General features: G+C 37.6%; 1 protein-coding gene across 2 annotated transcripts in view; it reads left to right on the forward strand.

Annotated features, from left to right (window-relative positions):
- Window positions 1–21,128, forward strand: part of LOC134577418 (myosin-10-like) — a 429,924-nt gene that overhangs the window by 253,676 nt on the left and 155,120 nt on the right. For both annotated transcript variants that reach the window (XM_063436146.1, XM_063436145.1), the window contains exons 8-11: window positions 2,775–2,838; window positions 9,878–9,976; window positions 16,213–16,356; window positions 20,523–20,618. In XM_063436146.1, coding sequence (XP_063292216.1) covers window positions 2,775–2,838; window positions 9,878–9,976; window positions 16,213–16,356; window positions 20,523–20,618 — 403 coding nt within the window. The remainder of the gene's footprint in view (window positions 1–2,774; window positions 2,839–9,877; window positions 9,977–16,212; window positions 16,357–20,522; window positions 20,619–21,128) is intronic.

Raw genomic sequence — 21,128 nt, forward strand, 5'->3', positions numbered from 1 at the left:
TTAAACAGAACTTGCAATAAAGAAAGCCTAAATAGGGCTCTCTTTACAGGAAGTGTTTATGGAAGGCTGTGCAAGTCACATGCAGGGAGGTGTGACTAGGGTTCATAAACAAAGGAATTTAACTCCTAAATGGCAGAGGATTGAGCAGTGATGCTGCAGGGGCATGTTCTATACACCAACACTGCTTCATTAAGCTAAAATTGCTCAGGTGACTATAGTGTCCCTTTAATCACAACTAAAGGTTATGAAATAAGTATAACATTAAATCTACATAATATCTATGAAATAACATAGAAAAAAACAGCTGCACATAGTACAGAAGCACAGCAAGAACATACAGCAAAGTATATAAACATATATAATACAGAAACAACCTCAAAGAGGCAATAGAAACATAAAGTAATGGAGGAGAGTAATACTCTGACCTGTCTGCTTGATGGAGCAGTACAGAAAGAGGAAATGATAAGGTCACATTGCCTTGTGTACATCCTGCTCTCCTGTGATTGGTTCTTTTTTCTACGTGTTTCTTTACTGCTGTATGGAGTTAGTAAAGAGAGATATGCAAAATACTTGCCTCCTGTCATGTGGTAAAATTTGCTTCTGATGCAAATTCCAACTAAGAATACACACTATATTTCTTCTACATTGACATAGAGAAACTTTAAATTTGTATATGTTTTTTCTTTTATTCTTTTCTAGTTGATTATATATTTAGCAGAACACTGATAGGAGCATTTCCCACCATTTGGTTCACAGATGAAGTGAGAAAAAGTAACCAAAAGAAGGAAAAACAGGAGATGTAATAAAAATCTATATTTATATTATTTATATATTTATTACATACATAATATATAAAAATCTAAATATAGATTTAGTTTCATTTTTTTTATGCTCCTCCTTTTATACCTCTATTCTTCCCTCAACATCTTAACTGTTTCCTCTATTCATCAGTCATCTTTTTTTATTTTATTTTATTTATTTATTTTTTGGTGCCACAGACGGAATAGAGAATCACAAAACAAAACGGCTATTGCGCTTTTCAGTTGGAAGAATTTGGCTAAATTTTTACTCAGAGTTCAGGAATTCGGTCAATCACCTGATTGGCCAAATTCAGAAAAAATGTAGTTCAGACCATTGCAAATCTTCAAGTCTATTTTTAACCTACATGTTAAATTGATGGTCATTGGCAAGTATAAGTAGAAGTAGAGTTTTTCGGCACATTTTTTGTGCTGAAAACCCCCCACTCGACTTATACTCAAGTCAATATCTGTATTATGGCAACTTACATTGCCATAATACAGACCAGGACCGCCGGACTCATTAGAAGCCCGGCGGTCATGTTGGGGGCTGGCAGCGAGCTGTTACTTACCTTTCCTTCGGCTCCTGTCAGCTCCCTTCTCCTCTGTGCCATTCAGCTCCACTGTAAATCTCATCAGCTGCCAGTCCACCAGGGACTGCTATATCCCCCCTCCCTGGCCATGAATCAAGCAGGGAGGGGAGGACAAAAAACATAAAACACAAATTTAAATAATATTATAAAAAAAATAAAAAATTAATAATATCTAAAAAAAAAATATTACCGGTAAAAATGAAATAAAAAATAATAATATTAAAATAATAATAATAAAAAAATAAAAAAAATGCCCACCCCCCACCAAGGTTACACGCTCTGCATCACATACACACACTGCATTCATACAAACACACACTGCATTCATACAAACACACACTGCATCCATACACACACACACTCTGCATTATATATACACACACACACACTGCATTCATTATATATAACACACTGTAAATTAATATTCAATTATTATAATTTTTTGGGATCTAATTTTATTTAGAAATTTACCAGTAGCTGCTGCATTTCCCACCCTAGTCTTCTACTCTAGTCAATAAGGTTTCCCAGTTTTGGGGGGGTAAAATTAGGGTCTCGACTTATATTCAGGTCAACTTATACTCGAGTATATACGGTAATTGTTTAATCCTGCACCTGACTATTTGCCTACAAAAATCCCTGACTTTGTGCAAGTGTACTTGGAAACATTTTAGTTGTTAAGAAGATAATGTGTGGTCACATCAAATGTTGATTTAATTAATGTTTTTTTTTCCCATTCACTCAATTAGCATTTTGTTAATTGATAAAACTATTAAAATGTCTATTTCTGAAAGCATTCTTAATTTGCAGCATTTTTTTAACACCTGCCGAAATCTTTTGCACAGTAGTTGTAAACTGCTCCTCGGCTTTAATGTTAAACAGGGTGCTGAGACTCAACTGGGATAAAGAATTTCAGGGCTTTATGTAGTAAGCCCCTGGATTTCCATGCAACTGCTAATTTTGCTGGCTGTACAGCAGGCATGTTTACATTTTATTGGGTGATGGGGACTGAATTGTAAGGCATTGTCATATGATCAGAAGTCATAAACCTGAAACTTTGGCTTCAGAAACTATATTCATGGACTTAACTGATTAAAATAACCGAGACATAATTAAATTGTATGTATTCACTCTTACAAGGTTATTTACTAAAGTGAAAATTATCAGGAATTCATGTGTATTCAAAGTGAATTTCATATTGAAGTCCAAGTAGCTGAACTGGAAGCATAGATGACGGTAAAAATACAAATCCCAGTTTAGCTACCTAACAATTTATATTTTAGTAAATAATGGTAATCTATAAGAAATAACTATTGCTGTTTTGTGATTATATATTACTTTAAATAAATATTTCAGATATTTATCATATTTTTTTACATTTTTTTAGGGTAAATTTATCCGTATTAATTTTGATGTAGCTGGTTACATCGTTGGAGCCAACATTGAAACCTGTATCCTTTACTAAAGAAAAACAAAATGGTGTAATACAATACTGAGAACCAACAACTCAAGTAGATTGCCCTTTGGTGGGTTTCCACACACTTCCCAAGGTAGTTTTTAGCTCACTTTTGCCATCACAGAGAAATCCTTAACTATTTACATGTCAGACTGATCCCACTTGCATTTGTTTTTGTCTTGGTGAATTATACATTATATTCCACTAAGCACAATGAGCAAAGGGCTTCCACATCTGAATGATGCTTTTAACCCTAGATATTTGAAATGACCAAGGTAGAGTTTAGAATACAGAGAAGATGCAACAACCCATGCTTGTCCTTCAGTGGGTCCCTGCTCAGGTTTCAAGCTAGGTGTGTGGAGTTGGATGTAAGATGTAGTGGTATGGTGCTTGGAGATTGGAAGTGGTTGAGTTCAAGTATTCATCTAAACACATGTTTTTTACTGGAGGTTGTCAATTAAGTGATGCTCCCTGTAGCGGAGAGCTGATCTCTCACAGACTCTCTCTGCTGGTAATCCAAGTGAGGCTCAGGAACAAGTAGTAAAAGAGAATAGTATCCACAGTCAATAAAGTAATCCAAGAATATCCTATCACCTTTCCCAATGACTGGACAACACAGCATCAGCATCAGGAGCAGAACTGAACTTTTAATACACACATCCTTCTTTTAAGCATTTCTCCCATGCAAGGGAGGTACCTACAGTAATTACTAGAGTGACCAATCATTTACCCGTTACCTCCCACACATCTGCTCCCCTCAGTGTGACACATAATCCATTTATACAGTATATAGTTTTACCCGGTTTTCAGATGTACCCCAAATATGCTAGATACAATTATACATTTTATATCCCCTGGTAGCCCTGATCTGGGTGAGCAACATATTCAAATATCACCCAGATCAGACCAGGGGTTCGGTAGTTAGTTGGAAGTAGTTATTTGACCGACCGCACACGAGGCAGTAGCCAAAAACACTTTCATGTATTTTGGCCTTGCGGTCGGTCTTGTTCGGTCTTGTTCGGGAGATAAAAAGCACGGAAATCATTGCCATCCAGGGCTGAGCTGGGGTTCGTATGAATCTCCTTGTTTGGGAGATTCATTTAACCGAATGATGGGCTGGCTGGTTGTTCCGTTCGGTAGTTACGGAGCTCTCAACGACCAAACACTGCTGAGCGTTCGTATGCAAGATGGCCGCGCCACGTGTTCGTATGCCGAACAGTGGCATATGGCAGCGGCATAAAGTTTGCTCTGGGTAAATCTGTGATGTATCTACCAAGAAATGAGCAGGAAGACTTCCTGAGCAGAGTAGATATGTACGATTCAGAATGGAGCCTGATTCCCAGAATGTTCAACATAATCGTACGCAAGTGGAGTTGGTGTTCAGTCCAGCTCTGTAAACAATTGTCAGCTTCCAGCATTCTTTTCAAGGAGATTCCATCCCCTGTCAAGCGGGGTGGATGCCCTGTCTTTGAAGTGGGTGTTTAATCTAGGCTATGTATTTCCTCCAATTCCACTAATTTGGCGTATTCGCATCAGGAGGAGCGGAGGTAATTGTAATCATACCCTTCTGACCTAAAAGGCCTTGGTTTCCTCTGCTTCTACATTTGTCAACATGGGCTCCTTGGGAACTACTGGCCAGCAAGCTCCTACTATCTCAGGGTCCATTATTGCATCAGGATCCGGGCAGACTACTTTTAATGGAAATGGAAGTTGAGAGGCAGTAGACTTAGATCTATCATAGGCTGTAGTGACCACCTTTCTTCAAGCACGTAAAAAATCTACATCTGCAACCTATCATAGAATTTGGACAAACTTTGCAGAATGGCTCACTCAAGAAACGTTCAGGATCTATCTCCATCTCGTTTAGAGGTTTTGGGGTATCTGCAAAGAGGCCTAAATCTGAGGTTAAGTCTACATACACTTCAAATCTCAGCATTATCTGCCCTTAGAACTTGTCGTGGCTTCATTTATGGCACAGTCATGAATGTTAGACCTCCATTGCAAGTATAGTTATCTCCTTGGGATTTAACGTTAGTCCTGGAATCTTTTTTTTAATCTCCCTTCACACCTCTTCAGGAAAATTCTGATCATTTGAACTTTGAAGACCATATTATTAGTTGCTTTAACCACAACTAGACACGTTTCTGAATTGCCAAACCTTTCTTGTTTGAGCCAATACATGATCTTTCACCAGTACAAAGTGATACTTCATTCTGCATCTAATTTTCGTTGTAAAGTTGTCTCTGATCTCCACCTAACTCAGACATGTTTTTTACCTGCCTTCTATCCAGAAAAACAAACAGAAGATTAGGCCTTACGGCATAATCTTGATGCAGTCCAATGTCTGTCTACTTGGAACACATCAAACGATGAAGAAAGTCTACCAAACTCTTTGCCATTCCCAGTTGTGCAAGGAAGGGACAAATGGCATCTACAGTTACAAGAAAAAGTATGTGAACCCTTTGGAATGATATGGATTTCTGCATAAATTGGTCATAAAATGTGATCTCATCATCATCTAAGTCACAACAATAGACAATCACAGTCTGCTTAAACTAATAACACACAAAGAATGAAATGTTGCCATGTTTTTATTGAACACACCATGTAAACATTCACAGTGCAGGTGTAAAAAGTATGTGAACCCCTAGACTAATTACATCTCCAAGAGCCAATTGGAGTGAGATGTCAGCCAACTGGAGTCCAATCAATGAGATGAGATTGGAGATGTTGGTTACAGCTGCCCTGCCCTATAAAAAACACACACCAGTTCTGGGTTTGCTTTTCACAAGAAGCATTGCCTGATGTGAATGATGCCTCGCACAAAAGAGCTCTCAGAAGACCTACGATTAAGAATTGTTGACTTGCATATAAAAGTATCTCCAAAAGCCTTGCTGTTCATCAGTCCACGGTAAGACAAATTGTCTATAAATGGAAAAGTTCAGCACTGCTGCTACTCTCCCTAGGAGTGGCAGTCCTGTAAAGATGACTGCAAGAGCACAGTGCAGACTGCTCAATGAGGTGAAGAAGAATCCTAGAGTGTCAGCTAAAGACTTACAAAAGTCACTGGCAAATGCTAACATCCCTGTTAGCGAATCTACAATACGTAAAACACTAAACAAGAATGGATTTCATTGGAGGATACCACAGAGGAAGCCACTGCTGTCCAAACAAAACATTGCTGCACGTTTACAGTTTGCACAAGAGCACCTGGATGTTCCACAGCAGTACTGGCATAATATTCTGTGGACAGATGAAACAAAAGTTGAGTTGTTTGGAAGAAACACACAACACTATGTGTGGCGAAAAAGATGCACAGCACACCAAAGGCAAAACCTCATTCCAACTGTGAAGTATGGTGGGGGGGGGGGGGGGGTGGCATCATGGTTTGGGGCTGCTTTGCTGCATCAGGGCCTGGATGGATTGCTATCATCAAAGGAAAAATGAATTCCCAAGTTTATCAAGACATTTTTCAGGAGAACTTAAGGCCACATGTCTACCAGCCGAAGCTCAACAGAAGATGGGTGTTGCAACAGGACAATGACCCAAAGCATAGAAGTAAATCAACAAATCAATAAGTAAAATTCCCAAGTTTATCAAGACATTTTGCAGGAGAACTTAAGGCCACATGTCTACCAGCCGAAGCTCAACAGAAGATGGGTGTTGCAACAGGACAATGACCCAAAGCATAGAAGTAAATCAACAACAGAATGGCTTAAACAGAAGAAAATACGCCTTCTGAAGTGGCCTAGTCAGAGTCCTGACCTCAACTCGATTGAGATGCTGTGGCATGACCTCAAGAAAGGATTCACACCAGACATCCCAAGAATATTGCTGAACTGAAACAGTTCTGTAAAGAGGAATGGTCAAGAATTACTCCTGACCGTTGTGCACTTCTGATCTGCAACTACAGGAAACGTTTGGTTGAAGTTTTTGCTGCCAAAGGAGGTTCAACCAGTTATTAAATCCAAGGGTTCACATACTTTTTCCACCTGCACTGTGAATGTTTACATGGTGTGTTCAATAAAAACATGGCAATATTTCATTCTTTGTGTGTTATTAGTTTAAGCAGACTGTGATTGTCTATTGTTGTGACTTAGATGATGATCAGATCACATTTTATGACCAATTTGTGCAGAAATCCATATCATTCTAAAGGGTTCACATACTTTATCTTGCAACTGTAAACCCACTCTCAGTATGTGGATTGTGTCAGCAATAAGTAAATTCTATGAGACCTAGAAGTTTCAAGTTCTTGTGGAAATAAAGGCACATTCAAATAGGTTTCTCTCATCCTCATGGGCAGCTGCAGCACAAATTCCAGTTGAGAGTATTTGCAGAGCAGCTACTTGGTCATCCGAAAATACATTTGTGAAGCATTATGGCCTTTAAGTCAGATCGGCAAATGATTCATAATTTGGTCTTGGAGTGCTAAACACAATTAGTTATTCCATTTTATATTGCATTTGTACTTTGGTGTACAAGTATATATTTTTTTTTTCTAAATTCCCTCTCTTTTTTGTTTATTCGCTCTGGTATTTCCCATTTGTGATGCTGGCATGGATTGTCCAAGAATAAATAAATGTATTCATACCTACCGTTATTTTATTCTCCTGTTAAATCTATGACCGTATCACCCCCTTTCTTTATTCCTGAGTACTTGTTACAAGACTGGGGACTAAGGGGGAGAAGGTTCCTCTTTTATAATTTGTACTTCGTGTTCTGTTAGCCAAGAGCTACCCATTTGTGATGATGCCATGGATTTAATCAGAAAAAGAAAATTAGTATGAATATATTTTCTCCTTAGAAAAACTAATTAGTTTCTGCCAATTTATTTTTTTTTACTTAATTTAATGCCTTATTTATTGTCTCTAATACTGTACTTTTTTTTCAATAAATACATTCTTGAGATAAAAAGCCTGTTTTGAAAACACCCTAGTTTGGAACAGTCCTAAGAATTTACTATTTCGTATATTTTGGAGCCATGGTTCATGATGACAACTATCTATGTTAATGTAACTATTAACATCGGCATTTTTAAAAATCATCTTAGTTTTAACTTGTTCATTTTTATTTTGGGACTTAGGCAAGTAATGCTGCACTTTGTAAGATCATTGTGTGGCTGTGATTATGTGACCTCGGCTGCAGTCACATGACTATGGTCATGTGATCTGAAAGAGGAAGTGAATAGGCCTTAGTGTTAGAAGAAGTAAAGTAGACGTATTAGTCTATAATTGTCAGTATTGATTACATTTTGAATCTGTTCTAATTGCTACTAATCGAGTACAACCACTTAAACAGTAGTAGTGTATAATTTAATCATTCATATGTACTAATGGTGTAGCAATTTACTAAATTCAATTTTGCCGGTTTTAATAAGTAAAATGTTACATGGTAACTTCCCAAAGTTTCCTCTTGTTTTTACTATAAAACCTGTGAAGAGCAATATTTTTTGTTTTTCATTTTTAGTGTCAAGACCTTAGATGGAAGTTTGATACACTGTATACATTTAATCATAGGTTGCAGCAGCAAATATCAGTCTTCGGTTAATAATATGCAATGTTGCAAGTGACATGTAACCGTGCATACAAACATTCACCAGGTATCACTGTTCTCCCTACACATAAATTCACTAAGTGAAGCAGATACTGTTTCCAGTAACAGTGAATGGAAAAACAAGAGAAAAAAGGGGATTATAAAAAAAATAAAGAACTAATAAGAAGTGGAAGTGAGGATAAAAATCACCAAATCCATCTAAACAGGGGTGCTAAGGTCGGCTGTTCCCTAATCATAATGACTAGTACCTAATTATTTGCCAGTCGCCCAATGTTCCCCATAGTCCAAATAAACAAAAATAAAAGTGCAAAAATTATGAAAAAAAGGTCAATCGCAAAAATGTTTATAGTAGAGGAGAGGCTACCAAGGCACATCATGAAAACACTGGACACTCGTTTCACCTGGCCGATGTCCCCAGGATCCTCAGGAGTGCTAATGTGAATATACCTAACATCTATGTTTCATCTGGACTGGAAGTGATGTCATCACGGTCATGTTACTGGTATTCTTCAATCCAGGAAGTTGTTACCATCAGTCTAAGGTTATGGCTTAATGAGTACTCTATTTAATTCCTAGTGGAGAAGGAAAGTACCAAATCATCTGATGAAGGTTGTATAGCCGAAATGCATATGCAGTTTTATTGATCTGGCCAGTGGTGAAATTGTGATATTTCGTTTTTATTTAAACATTTGTCTCTATCTCTATTTAATATTTTTTACAATAAATATACTCCTGTTTTGGACTATTAGCTGGTTTCTGTCTGTTCTATCTTGGCCCTTAAAGGGCGCACCTGTGTGCTTTTGTTACAGAGCCTGTCTATGGCTCTGAACAATGTAAGTGAATTTAATTCCTGATAAGTCTGCTATTATTCACTCTGATATACTGCACTGTAAAAGTTCAAGCTCTCTTGTTTTCCCCTTTATATATGTCACCTTGCTATTCCCTTACTGAGAAAAAAAGGGGGAGGTCTGTTTATTGTTTACACTGTTTGGTATATTTCACTAATACATGTCACTGTGTGCACTTTACTGTTTGTATATTGTGTTATTTTTATTGTGAGGATTTCAATATAGCGCATCAAATGCACTTTCCAATACTTTCTAAAAGTGCCAAAACACTTTTATTTGTTTATATTGGAGAAAATAAATGCTATTAATGTTCATAGATTTAATTATACAACTGACATTATAACGGAGCACAGACTTTAGATTGTAAGCTCACGGGCAGGGCCCTCTACCTGTTGTATTGGTTTGTTCTTATTGTATTGTCTTTTTCCCAATTGCACAGAGCTGCAGAATATGTTTGGGGCTTTATAAATACAAGTATAAATACTTTGCATATTACTGTGGCGCTCTAAGGTAAACACACACGCTGCAGCACATTAACGTGGAGCTCTATATATTTTTTTGTTATAGCATGTCCAAAAAGCTTAATGTGTTTCCCTCTGCAGAGTTTACTTCCTTTACAGCATCTTTCAGATTTACTGGAAAAATCTCGAGCAATTCGTCAAGCCGTAGATGAACGAACATTTCATATCTTTTACCAGCTTTTGGCGGGAGCTAATGAACATATTAAAAGTAAAACTTTTCTTAATTTGTTCTTATTTCACAATTTTTGTAAGGGTTTTTAAGAACATTTATGAAAATAGATAGCATTATTTTAACTGTATAATGTTTATTTTTAAAGGGAAATGTATACTAAGCATGCTACAGGTTCCATAAAAAGGATGGTCTGAGCCCTTATCTCCAACACATGGGATGTAGTCCCTCCCAATTGGAGGATCCAGGAACCCCCATATTTTGAGCTTTACTCTCTTCAGTCCCTCATCCACACATTTCAGTTCTGTTTCTTCCTCCCAAGAGGAATGTGCAAACGTTGAAGTTCTAACTGAAATATAAAGATTTATTTTTATATTTACGGCAAGCCTGAAGTTGGGGATGTTTCCTACTGAAACATTCACTACTCTTCCCTCTATGTACTCTCTGGTGTAGAAGGGTGAATGCATTGAGTTGCTGTGTTCCTTGGGAGTTATTTACCTGCAATAGATGGGGTTTGTGACTTTCCCAGTTGTTTATGTTATGCCATGTCTTAGGTATCTTGAAATTGCACCCATTATGCACAGTTGTGGTATATCCTACAGGGAAATGCTAGATCTCTGTGTCTCTGTATCACATAGAACATCTACTTCATTCCTCCCTTATTTTCTCATGCTATGTTAAAGTAGTGAATTGGGATATGGCACATTCTAAGGTGCTCTGCCTATTATTTCTGGTCCAAAATATGTCTGCAGGATTGAATGAGAGGTTAACCACTCATGTTCTGAGATTTCCATCCTTTTAGAATGTTTATAGATGTTTTTTGGTTCCCCCAGATTTCTGGATTTTGCAGCTATCATGGGAGAAAACCCATTATGTAATCTGGTTTCCCTAAGCTCTGATTGGCTGAAATTATCCAGTAGACCAATAGCCCCACCCCCTCAGACTTCTACAGACGTTTTTCATATTAGTAAGAGTAGGAAGGTACATGTGCCGGCTACTGCTTTTACTCTTTTTGTGGACTTGGGCTCATAATCCTAGGTTCCACAACCATCTGGGACCCTGGTTTCTTCCTTTAAGTTTGTTAGGATTTTCCCCCTCCCCTTAGTTTGAGACATAGTCCTAGCATGGATGGGGCTCTTTCTGCATTGTCTAGGAAGGCAACTATTGCTTTAAAGGGTTTATTCAGATCAAGAATCTAATTGAAAAAAAATTTGGAGGAGTTACCCCAATGCTCTTTTCAGGTGTTAATGGCACTTTTGTTATCCTGCTGTGTGTTTGACTAGCCATTCAAGGCTATGTCCCTATGGTATGACTCTATGCCCAGGATTCACTGTTAGGGGATGCCTTAATGGTTGACCACATCTTTTAACTAAGCTGACTAGTGCTTTCCTGTGTGACTCTTTGGTTGATGCTGTTTGCCTCCACACCAAAGCCTTGAGCATAGTGGCAAGACACACATTATGACTCAAATCAGTGCATTTAGGCTATAAGTCATGCGTCCAGTTTTGTCCTTGTTTATAAGATTATTTTAGCACTGACCTGGATGCCTTTTGCTTTATGGTGCCTGGTAGAGAGAGATAGGAAGACTTAAAGATGGTCTTAAGACATTTTGCTACTTTTAGCACTCAGGAGGTTCATGTACCGTGTCTATTACTGGCTCTGTGCAGTAGTTGCTGCCAGAGCCCAGTTTAAGCAGTGTTCTTCCTCATGAAAGAAATGAAAGCAATCCAGGGAAGCTAGGTTTGGGTAACCTAGGACCCACAGGTCTTTTGAGTGGTTTCTCTGGGCTACTGGAGGCTAAGTCTTTTGGTTTCACAGAATCTCTAAGGTTTGTTTCTTCTTATCTTGGATGGCACACAATCTATGCAAGGCAGAGGCAATTCTGAATTACGTGGTATAAGTAAAAAGTGGCATAATCTTCACTATCTGGGTTCCAGAACAGGAGCTACATGAACCCATTTGTCTTCTGAAGAAGGAGAGTACTTTTCATCCATTCTGGCCCTTAGGTCCCTTAATCTATTTCTATAGGTCCCATCCATAAAGATGGAGACCACAGTCTACTCAATCTGCCTTGTAGCATCAGTGTGCGGCAACAGTAGTGTACTTGAAGGAGGTATTGTCAGTATAAGGTATAACCCAACACACAGAATTAAGTAAAATAAAGAATACATTCAAAACTAAATAAACATATTAAAATGGCAAAAGAGAATGGTCAGGATCAAGCTGAGGTCATGAACACAGAAAGAGACAAGAACAAGAAGACAAGTCAAAAAGGTCAATGATACTAGAAACAGAGAGAGTCAGTAACAAGCCATGGTCAAAATACCAAAATAATTACGGTTAGAATGCATTCACTGGTAACCAACTAGTGGAAACCCCAAAATGTGCGTGGGCGTAGATGAGGTGATGATGAACGCACATTCGCTCCATTTTTAATATAATATGAGGCAGGGCTATAAGACGGCATGGGACTGAAGCGGTCTGTGTCCATTAGAATGCCACATTGGCCGGGGGATACTTCCTGTGGTATGCGTTTCAGGATCAGCACTGCATCACTGTTTATTATCGACTGACAGTGGATCACATGGTGTTTACCAACCTGCTGGGTGTCCTATTGGAATGTTCATGTACTTTAGGTATCCTGCTACAGGTGCTTGCTGGCTCACCACACTCACTTTTTGGTACTGTTGGTGAAGCACAGTTGTTGAATCAACTTCAAAGACCTTGCTGACTCTATGAACAAGAGTGTTGTTTTTCAGCTCTATCTTGAATGAAATGCCTTTTGCAAGGTTCAACTGATCCAGTTAGACTTGTTCGCTCAAAATTCTCACTGGTGTATGCTCTGCCCATCCGTGCTTCAGGAGACAGTTGTGAGATGTGGTGATGAACATCCATCTAGTTGGCTGAGGATGTTTCTGTATATCATAGGGGGCTGAAAGGACTTACTTGCCTCAGTAGGCGAGGTTCCTATCAATGTCCTCAAGCTCCAAGTGATTTGCCTAACTCTCTTGACGGTTGCTTTTGTCAACATGCGGAATCCTGCCACAATGAAAAGTTGTAGTTCATATTCACAGAGTGGGTTGGACAAGTGGAAGATCAAATTTCAGCCCCCTTAGTCCTTGTTCACAACAGGTTTTCTTCTCAGAATCTATTTGTGCAGAGTTTGGCCAGTGTTTCTTCTTACAACTATGACTCCTTGGAGTCTGAAATTGGTTCTCAGGGTGCTGCTGTATGTGTTTTTTTTTTTGTGTGTGTTTTTTCTTGTGTGTTTTTTCCCAAGAATGTGCACACCTTTCCTGGAAGATGTTGATCTTTTCTGCCAGGTAGTTTCCAAAATGTTGGCCCTTTCTTGCGATCAGCAAGAAGATTGTGGTCCCCCTTTCTTTTTTTTTAAACTCATGATTGATAAGGAGTGGCTATTGCATAATTTGAATAGTCCATCCTCTCACTCCACAAAGTCCTTTCTGAAGTGCTCTTGTCAGCTCTGATCTGCTATACACACATTTTTAATATTCTGTTGTGGCTACATTTGGAAGGAAGGTGCTTCAGGCAGTTGTTACTATGTATATACCATCATTACTCACCCTATTATTTGTGATGGATTGTGTTCTACTCTGGTTTGGTTTATTATCCCATATGCTAGACTCATGGCTTCTCTCTCATGGTTTCTTTCTCTTGGCTTCACCTACCCTGCTCACTGTTCCTTCTCATCTTTTCTTCTCCTCTTCTCGGCTATACATAGAACTGATAGTGTTTGTAGGAGGGCTAAAGAGGAAGAAGAATGTCAAAGTGTTGAATTATGCCTATCTCCTCTGATTATGTGGGACTATATTTCATATATTAAATGTGTTAGCTATCAAAGGAAAGGAATATGCAGGTAAGAAACACATTAGACTAACTGAACATTTCCCAAATCAGCTATTTTGCTATTTTGGCCTAAAATTTTCTAACTAATTTGTCAAATCCCAGTTAAGTAAATAAACATCCTTAGTGTTACTTCAAGTGGATTTAACTAGCTTTTTAATGCTATGCTATATACGTAACCCCTGTGGACCATATATTGTCAGGCTTGTGAAAGTAATTTTAAATCCTCCAAAATGTGATGCCACAGGGGAGAAGTTTGGGGCACATAACTTTTCATTGACCAAACAGTGCCTCTACTAAGTGACTATTTCTGAAGGGAATCTTCTTAGATAAAGAGCTCCTTTATATTCGTAAACCACAGCCACAGATTGAGTAAAAATTTGATTATATTGAAAGTTTTGTCAGAGGTTTAAATCTACACAATTATTTTTGAAAATCTGAATGCCATATATATGGATTAGTATATAATTCAGGCCATCCAGTTTATAAATGTCTGGATTTTTAAAATACCTCCTAAATTATCTTTAGTGGAGTCTAGATTTCCGCCTGCCCAAATGCAACTCAACAGCTGGACAAGTAAATGAATGGTAAAATCTCGGACCTTGTTGTTAAAATCTGGAAACAGCTCTACAATTTTCCAAATTTTAAGTATATGACAGATAGTCAAAAATACACCAAGCGAAGTGTAAGTGTAAGGCAGCTGGAAGATCTTGCTAGTTAGCTGCCACAATAAATGTTAAAAAATATAAAAACATATGGAGATCACTATGACCTCCTACAACTAATAGGAGGAAAACAAATCCTCCCTTAGTCCTCACTTAACATGGCGTGGGTGAAGACATGTACCATTTTTACAATCCCATCCTATAAGTAGTATTCTAATACTGAGGACCTGTCTATGGTCACCTTTTATTTGACCCTCACTTAACAACAGGTGGGTAAATAACCCACATAATGGCTGCAATTGTAACATCACTGCCTTAGAACTGGGAAACACAGGTTTGAATCCTGGTCAGACTACCTTACCAGTAAGTGTCCTTGGATAAGGCACCTAATGATTTATATCCACTTACCTAAAATCCTCACAAATTTTAAGCATGTTTGAGTAGGGCCTTCTATATTTCTAAATATATCATTTTTATTATTGTAAAGCGCTGAAGAAAAGGCTGGCCCTATATAAATGCTAATGCAATATTAGCAGTGGGTTGGGGCTTTTAATATAGTACAGGGCAAAACCTGTTATTGTCTCCCCCCACCCAATTCAAAGCAAGTGGGAAAAAAAAAGCCGTGCGGGGTAAGGGGGTAACCAACCATTGTCCCTCCTTGCCCCACGTGAAAAGGAAAGAGTAGGGGGGACAAATTATAAGAATGGAGGTAGCGTCCATTTTCTCATTAAGCCCCACCCATAGACAGCAGATAAAGGCAATATAATAAAGTGCAGAAGTGCTTAATAGAAATGGAGAAGGACATGAATGGGAAACTAGTCAGTCATATTTCATCTCATTTGATTTACTGGTTCTTCATCCATGTTCTAGCCAATGCAAGAGCAAGACTTCACTGTAGCAAGCCCTATAAAGAAAAGGCTATAGTGAAAATTGCTTTTTTATGATCCAACCATCGGGTCCTGTATTATTTTTATGCAGGCTATAGTAATTTAACATGTTTTGTAGCAGCTTTTTTTTAGAGGATTTTTTTTAATATGGGGGGGGGGGACTTTTTCAAGGGGACTCCTGTGAGTTCTTTTACATATATAATGCATTGTGTAGAAAATGCTTTCACAAAATGTGCATTAACAAAGCAGGGGTCACTACAGATACCTAAAGTATTACAATTAGTAGAGCATAATGCAAAATAAATAAATAACACATCCTCTATTCATATTGCAGATACACACTTTTATGCAAAAAAAGTGCAGTAAGAATGCAAAATGCACTTATGCTACTGTTCTGTCTTCCAGAGAAGATGTAACAGTGGGGAATGTACCTATAGCATCTTGAGAGTGTACTGCCTCTTGCAAAGTAAACCCGTTGGATGCTTACCTTACCTGGCAAATATAGTTCACTTTAATAGACTATATAGACTGTAAACTCGTTTGAGCAGGGTCCTCTTCAACCTATCGTTCCTATAAGTTTTCTTGTAATTGTCCTATTTTTAGTTAAATCCCCCCTCTCTTAATATTGTAAAGAGCAAGGAATCTGTTGGCCCTATATAAATGGTAATAATAATAATAATAATAATAATCATATTTTTCAATGAATAGAAGATTGCTAGTGGTTACTTTGCAGAACATTGGTAGCATATTACTATTGCAACGAATCATCCATTGATATTGTTTTTAATGTCCATTATATTACAAAACAATGTGTTACATTGTATATATTACATTTACTAATGGATTTATTATTTCATAGCTGACTTACTATTGGAAGCTTTTGCTCAGTATCGTTTTCTGTCTAACGGCAACATAACCATCCCTGGGCAACAAGACAAGGAGATCTTCCAGGAGACACTGGAGTCCATGAAAATCATGGGCATTAACCATGAAGAAATCATGTGTAAGTAACAGATACATAGATATATGGTTTAATAATATTGTATTTACCATACCTTATAAAGATGTACATTACTAAACAAAACAGCATGTCTAAATGGCCTCTTCATCAAACATATTATAGTCTCATACTAAATGCCAAATTGATATTTTGCAAATAAGGCAACATTATTTGGGAAATTCTGACTAATAATACTATAATACAAAATTATGTCAACTCTGAATTGGCCCTGATTCATCATTCCAAAAAGCATCTCCAAAATGATAAGAATTGAGGCAACATTGATTAAAAAATCAATAAGGAATAAATTCCTATTTTATTCTATATTCTGACTGTCTAATCCATTTTGTGTTGTGCAAGTGTGTGAGAACTGGAAAGTGTTTTTTAGCCTCAAACACAATAACGTTACAGCAGTAAATCCACCAAGCACTAAACCATTTTGCAGTAAAAATACCTATTTTTGCTGAATAAAGCTGTTACTTTATACAATACAAAATTATTCATAAAGTATACCTAATTTATTGTAATAAGAAAAACAAAAACACCATCATCAATTTCCTGTGCTAATCCCAAGATGATGTACCATGGCTTCTGAGAGTTGGAACACCTATTTCTTAGCTATGAGAACTGCGGACACCTACGCTGGTGCTGCTTCCACCACCATAACGTCTATTCAGACTCAGGAGAAAATGTTTTTTTACACGCAGAATGATGGTCACTTATTTTTCTAAGGAAAAAGTGTGATGGCATAGACAATTGATGGCCCACTCGCCCTTTCTGCCCTGAGAAGAACAAAGCTTTTTCACACATGTAGTCTGTAGCATGATTGACTGTCTCTCAGTGTGGAGAAAACAAAACAGTGTCCTATCACCCGATCTACCAACTACATCTGCAGAGGTTGCAGGCACTGCAAGGCAGGGAAAACTACTATAATGAAAGGCATTTGAAAAAGTGGGAAGCAGCAGGAGTTAATTTGAAAACACCCTTTTGGGTTTTTTTTTTTTTTAAATCCTTTTTCCATTTAAATGACTCCTGCTACAACTAGAGGTTTTTAGTTGTTTTTTTTGTTTAGTTTTTTTGTGTTTTCTTTTCCTTTTCTTTTTTTTTTTAATGATGGGCAATCACTCATGGTACAGGCTGGATTTGTAGTAAAAGGGGTGAGTGGGTGATGGGTTGCCAACTGAGTTTCTCCTTTTATTTTTGGATAAATCTCCTGTTTTAAACTTTTAAATTACTTCTGCTTCCCATTTTTTATAACTAAGATTTATTCTCTAGCCATTATGCCCTTTTTCTCTGTCAGCACAATCACATTTTTTCTTCTGTTCTGGCTGTCAAAATGGCGTTCCCAAAGTTTTTTCTGTATAAAAGTATTTCAGAAGAATGAAAATTTTAAAGCACAAGCCTAGATGACATTGCCATATTCAGCAATACCTGGGTAGAACAACTACAGCATGTATCCGAGACTGGATTCCAACTACAGGAATCCTGTCTGATTGCCAATGTGAATGTAATTGCACCATTGCATCAACGTTGTGAACACGTGTTTTGAGCATGCAATGTTGTGCACACATGCTAACATCACTACCCTCCTAGGGCTTGTGTTTTTCTTTGTACTGTGCCATGTAGTGGTTTTCCGTTTCTATATATCTGTTAAAGTTTCTTAGCTTCATTGACCCTGGGTTGTACCTTGATCAGACTAGATGGGCCGAATGGTTCTTATCTGCCGTCACATTCTATGTTTCTATGTTTCTATCATTGTCCATTGCCCCTGACCTTTGGCATGTCTATTCAAATATGTTAAACTATGTCTCACTGACCTTAGTTTGTTTATAACTATTCTATTTTGTGTTAAGTCTGCCCGGTAATAAGCCTTTATCTACCATGCTATTTAACTACCATTCTTCATCTACCTTTCTACCAATCAAATATTGTCCTTATGTTCTGCATGTTCGGTGGTAGTGAACTGTGACACCAGTTATTCTTGACAGGTTTTGCAGGTGTGGATCTTAAGTAAACATTTGGTGGGAAGTTGTTCTCCTACTGGATACAGGTCATAAATTCCAAGGTGTTAGTGGAGGATATCTTGCTGATACTACCCTTTCTCTTACTCAACATGCCAACTAAAAATCTAGGTATTCTGTGAATAAACATAGACTTAATGATGCAAAATTACTTATACCTCTTCACTGAAGACTAAATAGTCCACTGACTATAGAAGCATGAGAGATTGGGGGTGGGGAGGAGGTGTTAATATCACAAGGAGGGGAGACACAAACTGGTATCTCCCGCCTTTGTAATGAACTAAGCAAACAAACTAAGAACGAATTGCAAGATGTATTGTCATCCTACAGGTAATTCTGTCTTTGTTTCCTTTGTTGTAATTTCTATCTATTCATTCTTCCTTCAGACATATGGACGAATATCTGAAAATCGGATGAAAACATGTTCATCCGAAAACAAATGCTCAAGTCTACTAATTATATAATTCAACCCCACCTGACCCCATGTTTCCCATATATCCATATACTACGCTAGATGTTTCAATTTGCTTATTGTGCACTTACATTTGATGTCTGGGACATCTCACTCACCCCTCTTTTTTTTCTCTCCATTGAAGTACCACTATTCTCTTTCAAGATAGAGGATTGCATCTTTTGCACTAGTATCCTGGTAATCTTTTACCTTGTTTACTGCTCTCCTCTCGGGGGTTATTCACTAAACACTGTATTATTTGCAGATGGACAAAATCTGGTGAAAATGACTGAATTATGACAGCAATGGCAATTCTCAGATATACTAAAGCCAATTACAGTCAGAATTAGGTCTCCCCTAGCGCATCTGCAGCAATCACCTGGATTAATTTGTTGTCCAGGCAAAAATCAGCGCTATGGCATCCAAGTGCTATACTTTGTAAAGGATTCTGATATCAAAGTGCTGATTTTTGCCTGATTCGCAAAGCACAGATTTTAGACTTAAGTGACACCGAATGTGTCAAGCAATTCACAAATATTGTTCACTTGCTTTCTCTTCTCGTCAATTAGAGCGCTCTGATGGGTTGTCTTACATGCTTAAAAAGGGCTTTCCCCACTAGCAGAGCTCAGTCTACTCTGAGCCCTCCATTGGTTAAGATGGATTACTTGAATTATATCTGTTTCTTTCCCATTTTTTTGTGATTAATTTGGTCCGGCGTTGTTTTGTCAATTGAAATCATTATCAAATTCAGGCCTGTTTAGAGAACTGAATTGTAAAATCCGGACATTATTAAATAGTGTGAATAATGTCTGAATTTGTTTTACCTGGTTCGGTACAGAGCCATTCTGACTTTAGTGAAAAATACTATGTTACCCTTGTTTATCATTAAAATGTGATCTTTAAATAACGATTCTCTAAAATAGTTAAATAACTTATCAATGATTAATGCGAGCCTAAAAGCTAAACATTGATTTAATCAACAGAAGCTTAACAAAGAGAGTTGTAGGGATAATTGTGGGACAAAATATTACAAATATTTCAGAGATTGTAAAAAGCTGATGTTTGCCCATTTTGATGTATTTGTTAGAATTTGGAAATCTTTATAACATTAAATGGATACTATAGTCACCAGAACAACTTTAGTTTAATGAAGATGTTTTGGTGCATAGCTCATGCCCTTGCAGTTTACTGCTCAATTTTCTGCCATTTAGGAGTTAAATTCCTTTGTTTATGCAGCCCTAGGCACACCTCCATGCATGTGACTTGCATGGTCTTCCTAAAGACTTGACTCCTGTAAAGAGTCATTTCATGTTTACACTACCTTTATTGTAAATTATGTTTAATTTATCTCCTGCTCTTTTAATAGCTTACTAGACCCTACAGGAGTTTCCTTGATGTAACTAAAGTTCAGGAGATACAAACTTTTAAATTAAATTACATCTAAATGAGAGTGAAACCATTTTGTTTTCATGCAGGCTGTGTGAGTCACAACCAGGGGTGGTGTGGCTAGGGTGGCATAAACAGAACTAAAAGTGATTTAACTCCTAAATGGCAGATCATTGAGCAGTAATACTGCAGGTGCATGATTGATACACTACAACTGCTTTATTAAGCTAAAGTAGTTTTGGTGACTATAGCATCACTTTAAATTGACACATGGGAATTCACTATAATGCATTTCTGCTCTTGTCTTTTAGCAATGTTGAAGATGGTTTCAGCAGTTTTGCAATTTGGAAACATTATTTTTCGTAAGGAAAGAAACACAGACCAGGCTTCGATGCCTGATAACACAGGTATGTAAAGGGCCACCTATATAACTGAATAGTAGTGTGGTTTTGCAATGTCTTGTTCATTTTATGGGGATACTTCAGGCGGATCGAAGTGGACTTGTTTTGCAAGTCTTTATGAAAATTAATTATGTAACTGTAGTTTAAAACAACTAAACTAATGGGCTCCATGCCACAAGCTCTGATATAACAAACTGCAGATTGCTTACAAAACAAAAAGGCTAAACAAGGCAATTCAATAAACGTAAAGGATTAATAAATGAATAAATGAGTGCGTGAATAATAATAGAAAGATTAATAAAATAACAAGCAAAATCAGTCCCAAATAAGTGAAGATATGTTTTGTACAACACAGTTACATGATATGTAAGCAGCCGAATTAAGAGAGGAATTTTTGGGCATTTGGTGCTCCCAGTCCTCTTCTCACCCCCTGTAATGCCAGTGTCATCAAGACTGCATGGGAATGACACTTCAAAGAGGCAAGTTTCCGTTTCAGGCACTGAACTGGGGCATGAT

The sequence above is a fragment of the Pelobates fuscus genome, chromosome 11 (assembly GCF_036172605.1).
Source record: "Pelobates fuscus isolate aPelFus1 chromosome 11, aPelFus1.pri, whole genome shotgun sequence".
Taxonomy (NCBI): Eukaryota; Metazoa; Chordata; class Amphibia; order Anura; family Pelobatidae; genus Pelobates; species Pelobates fuscus.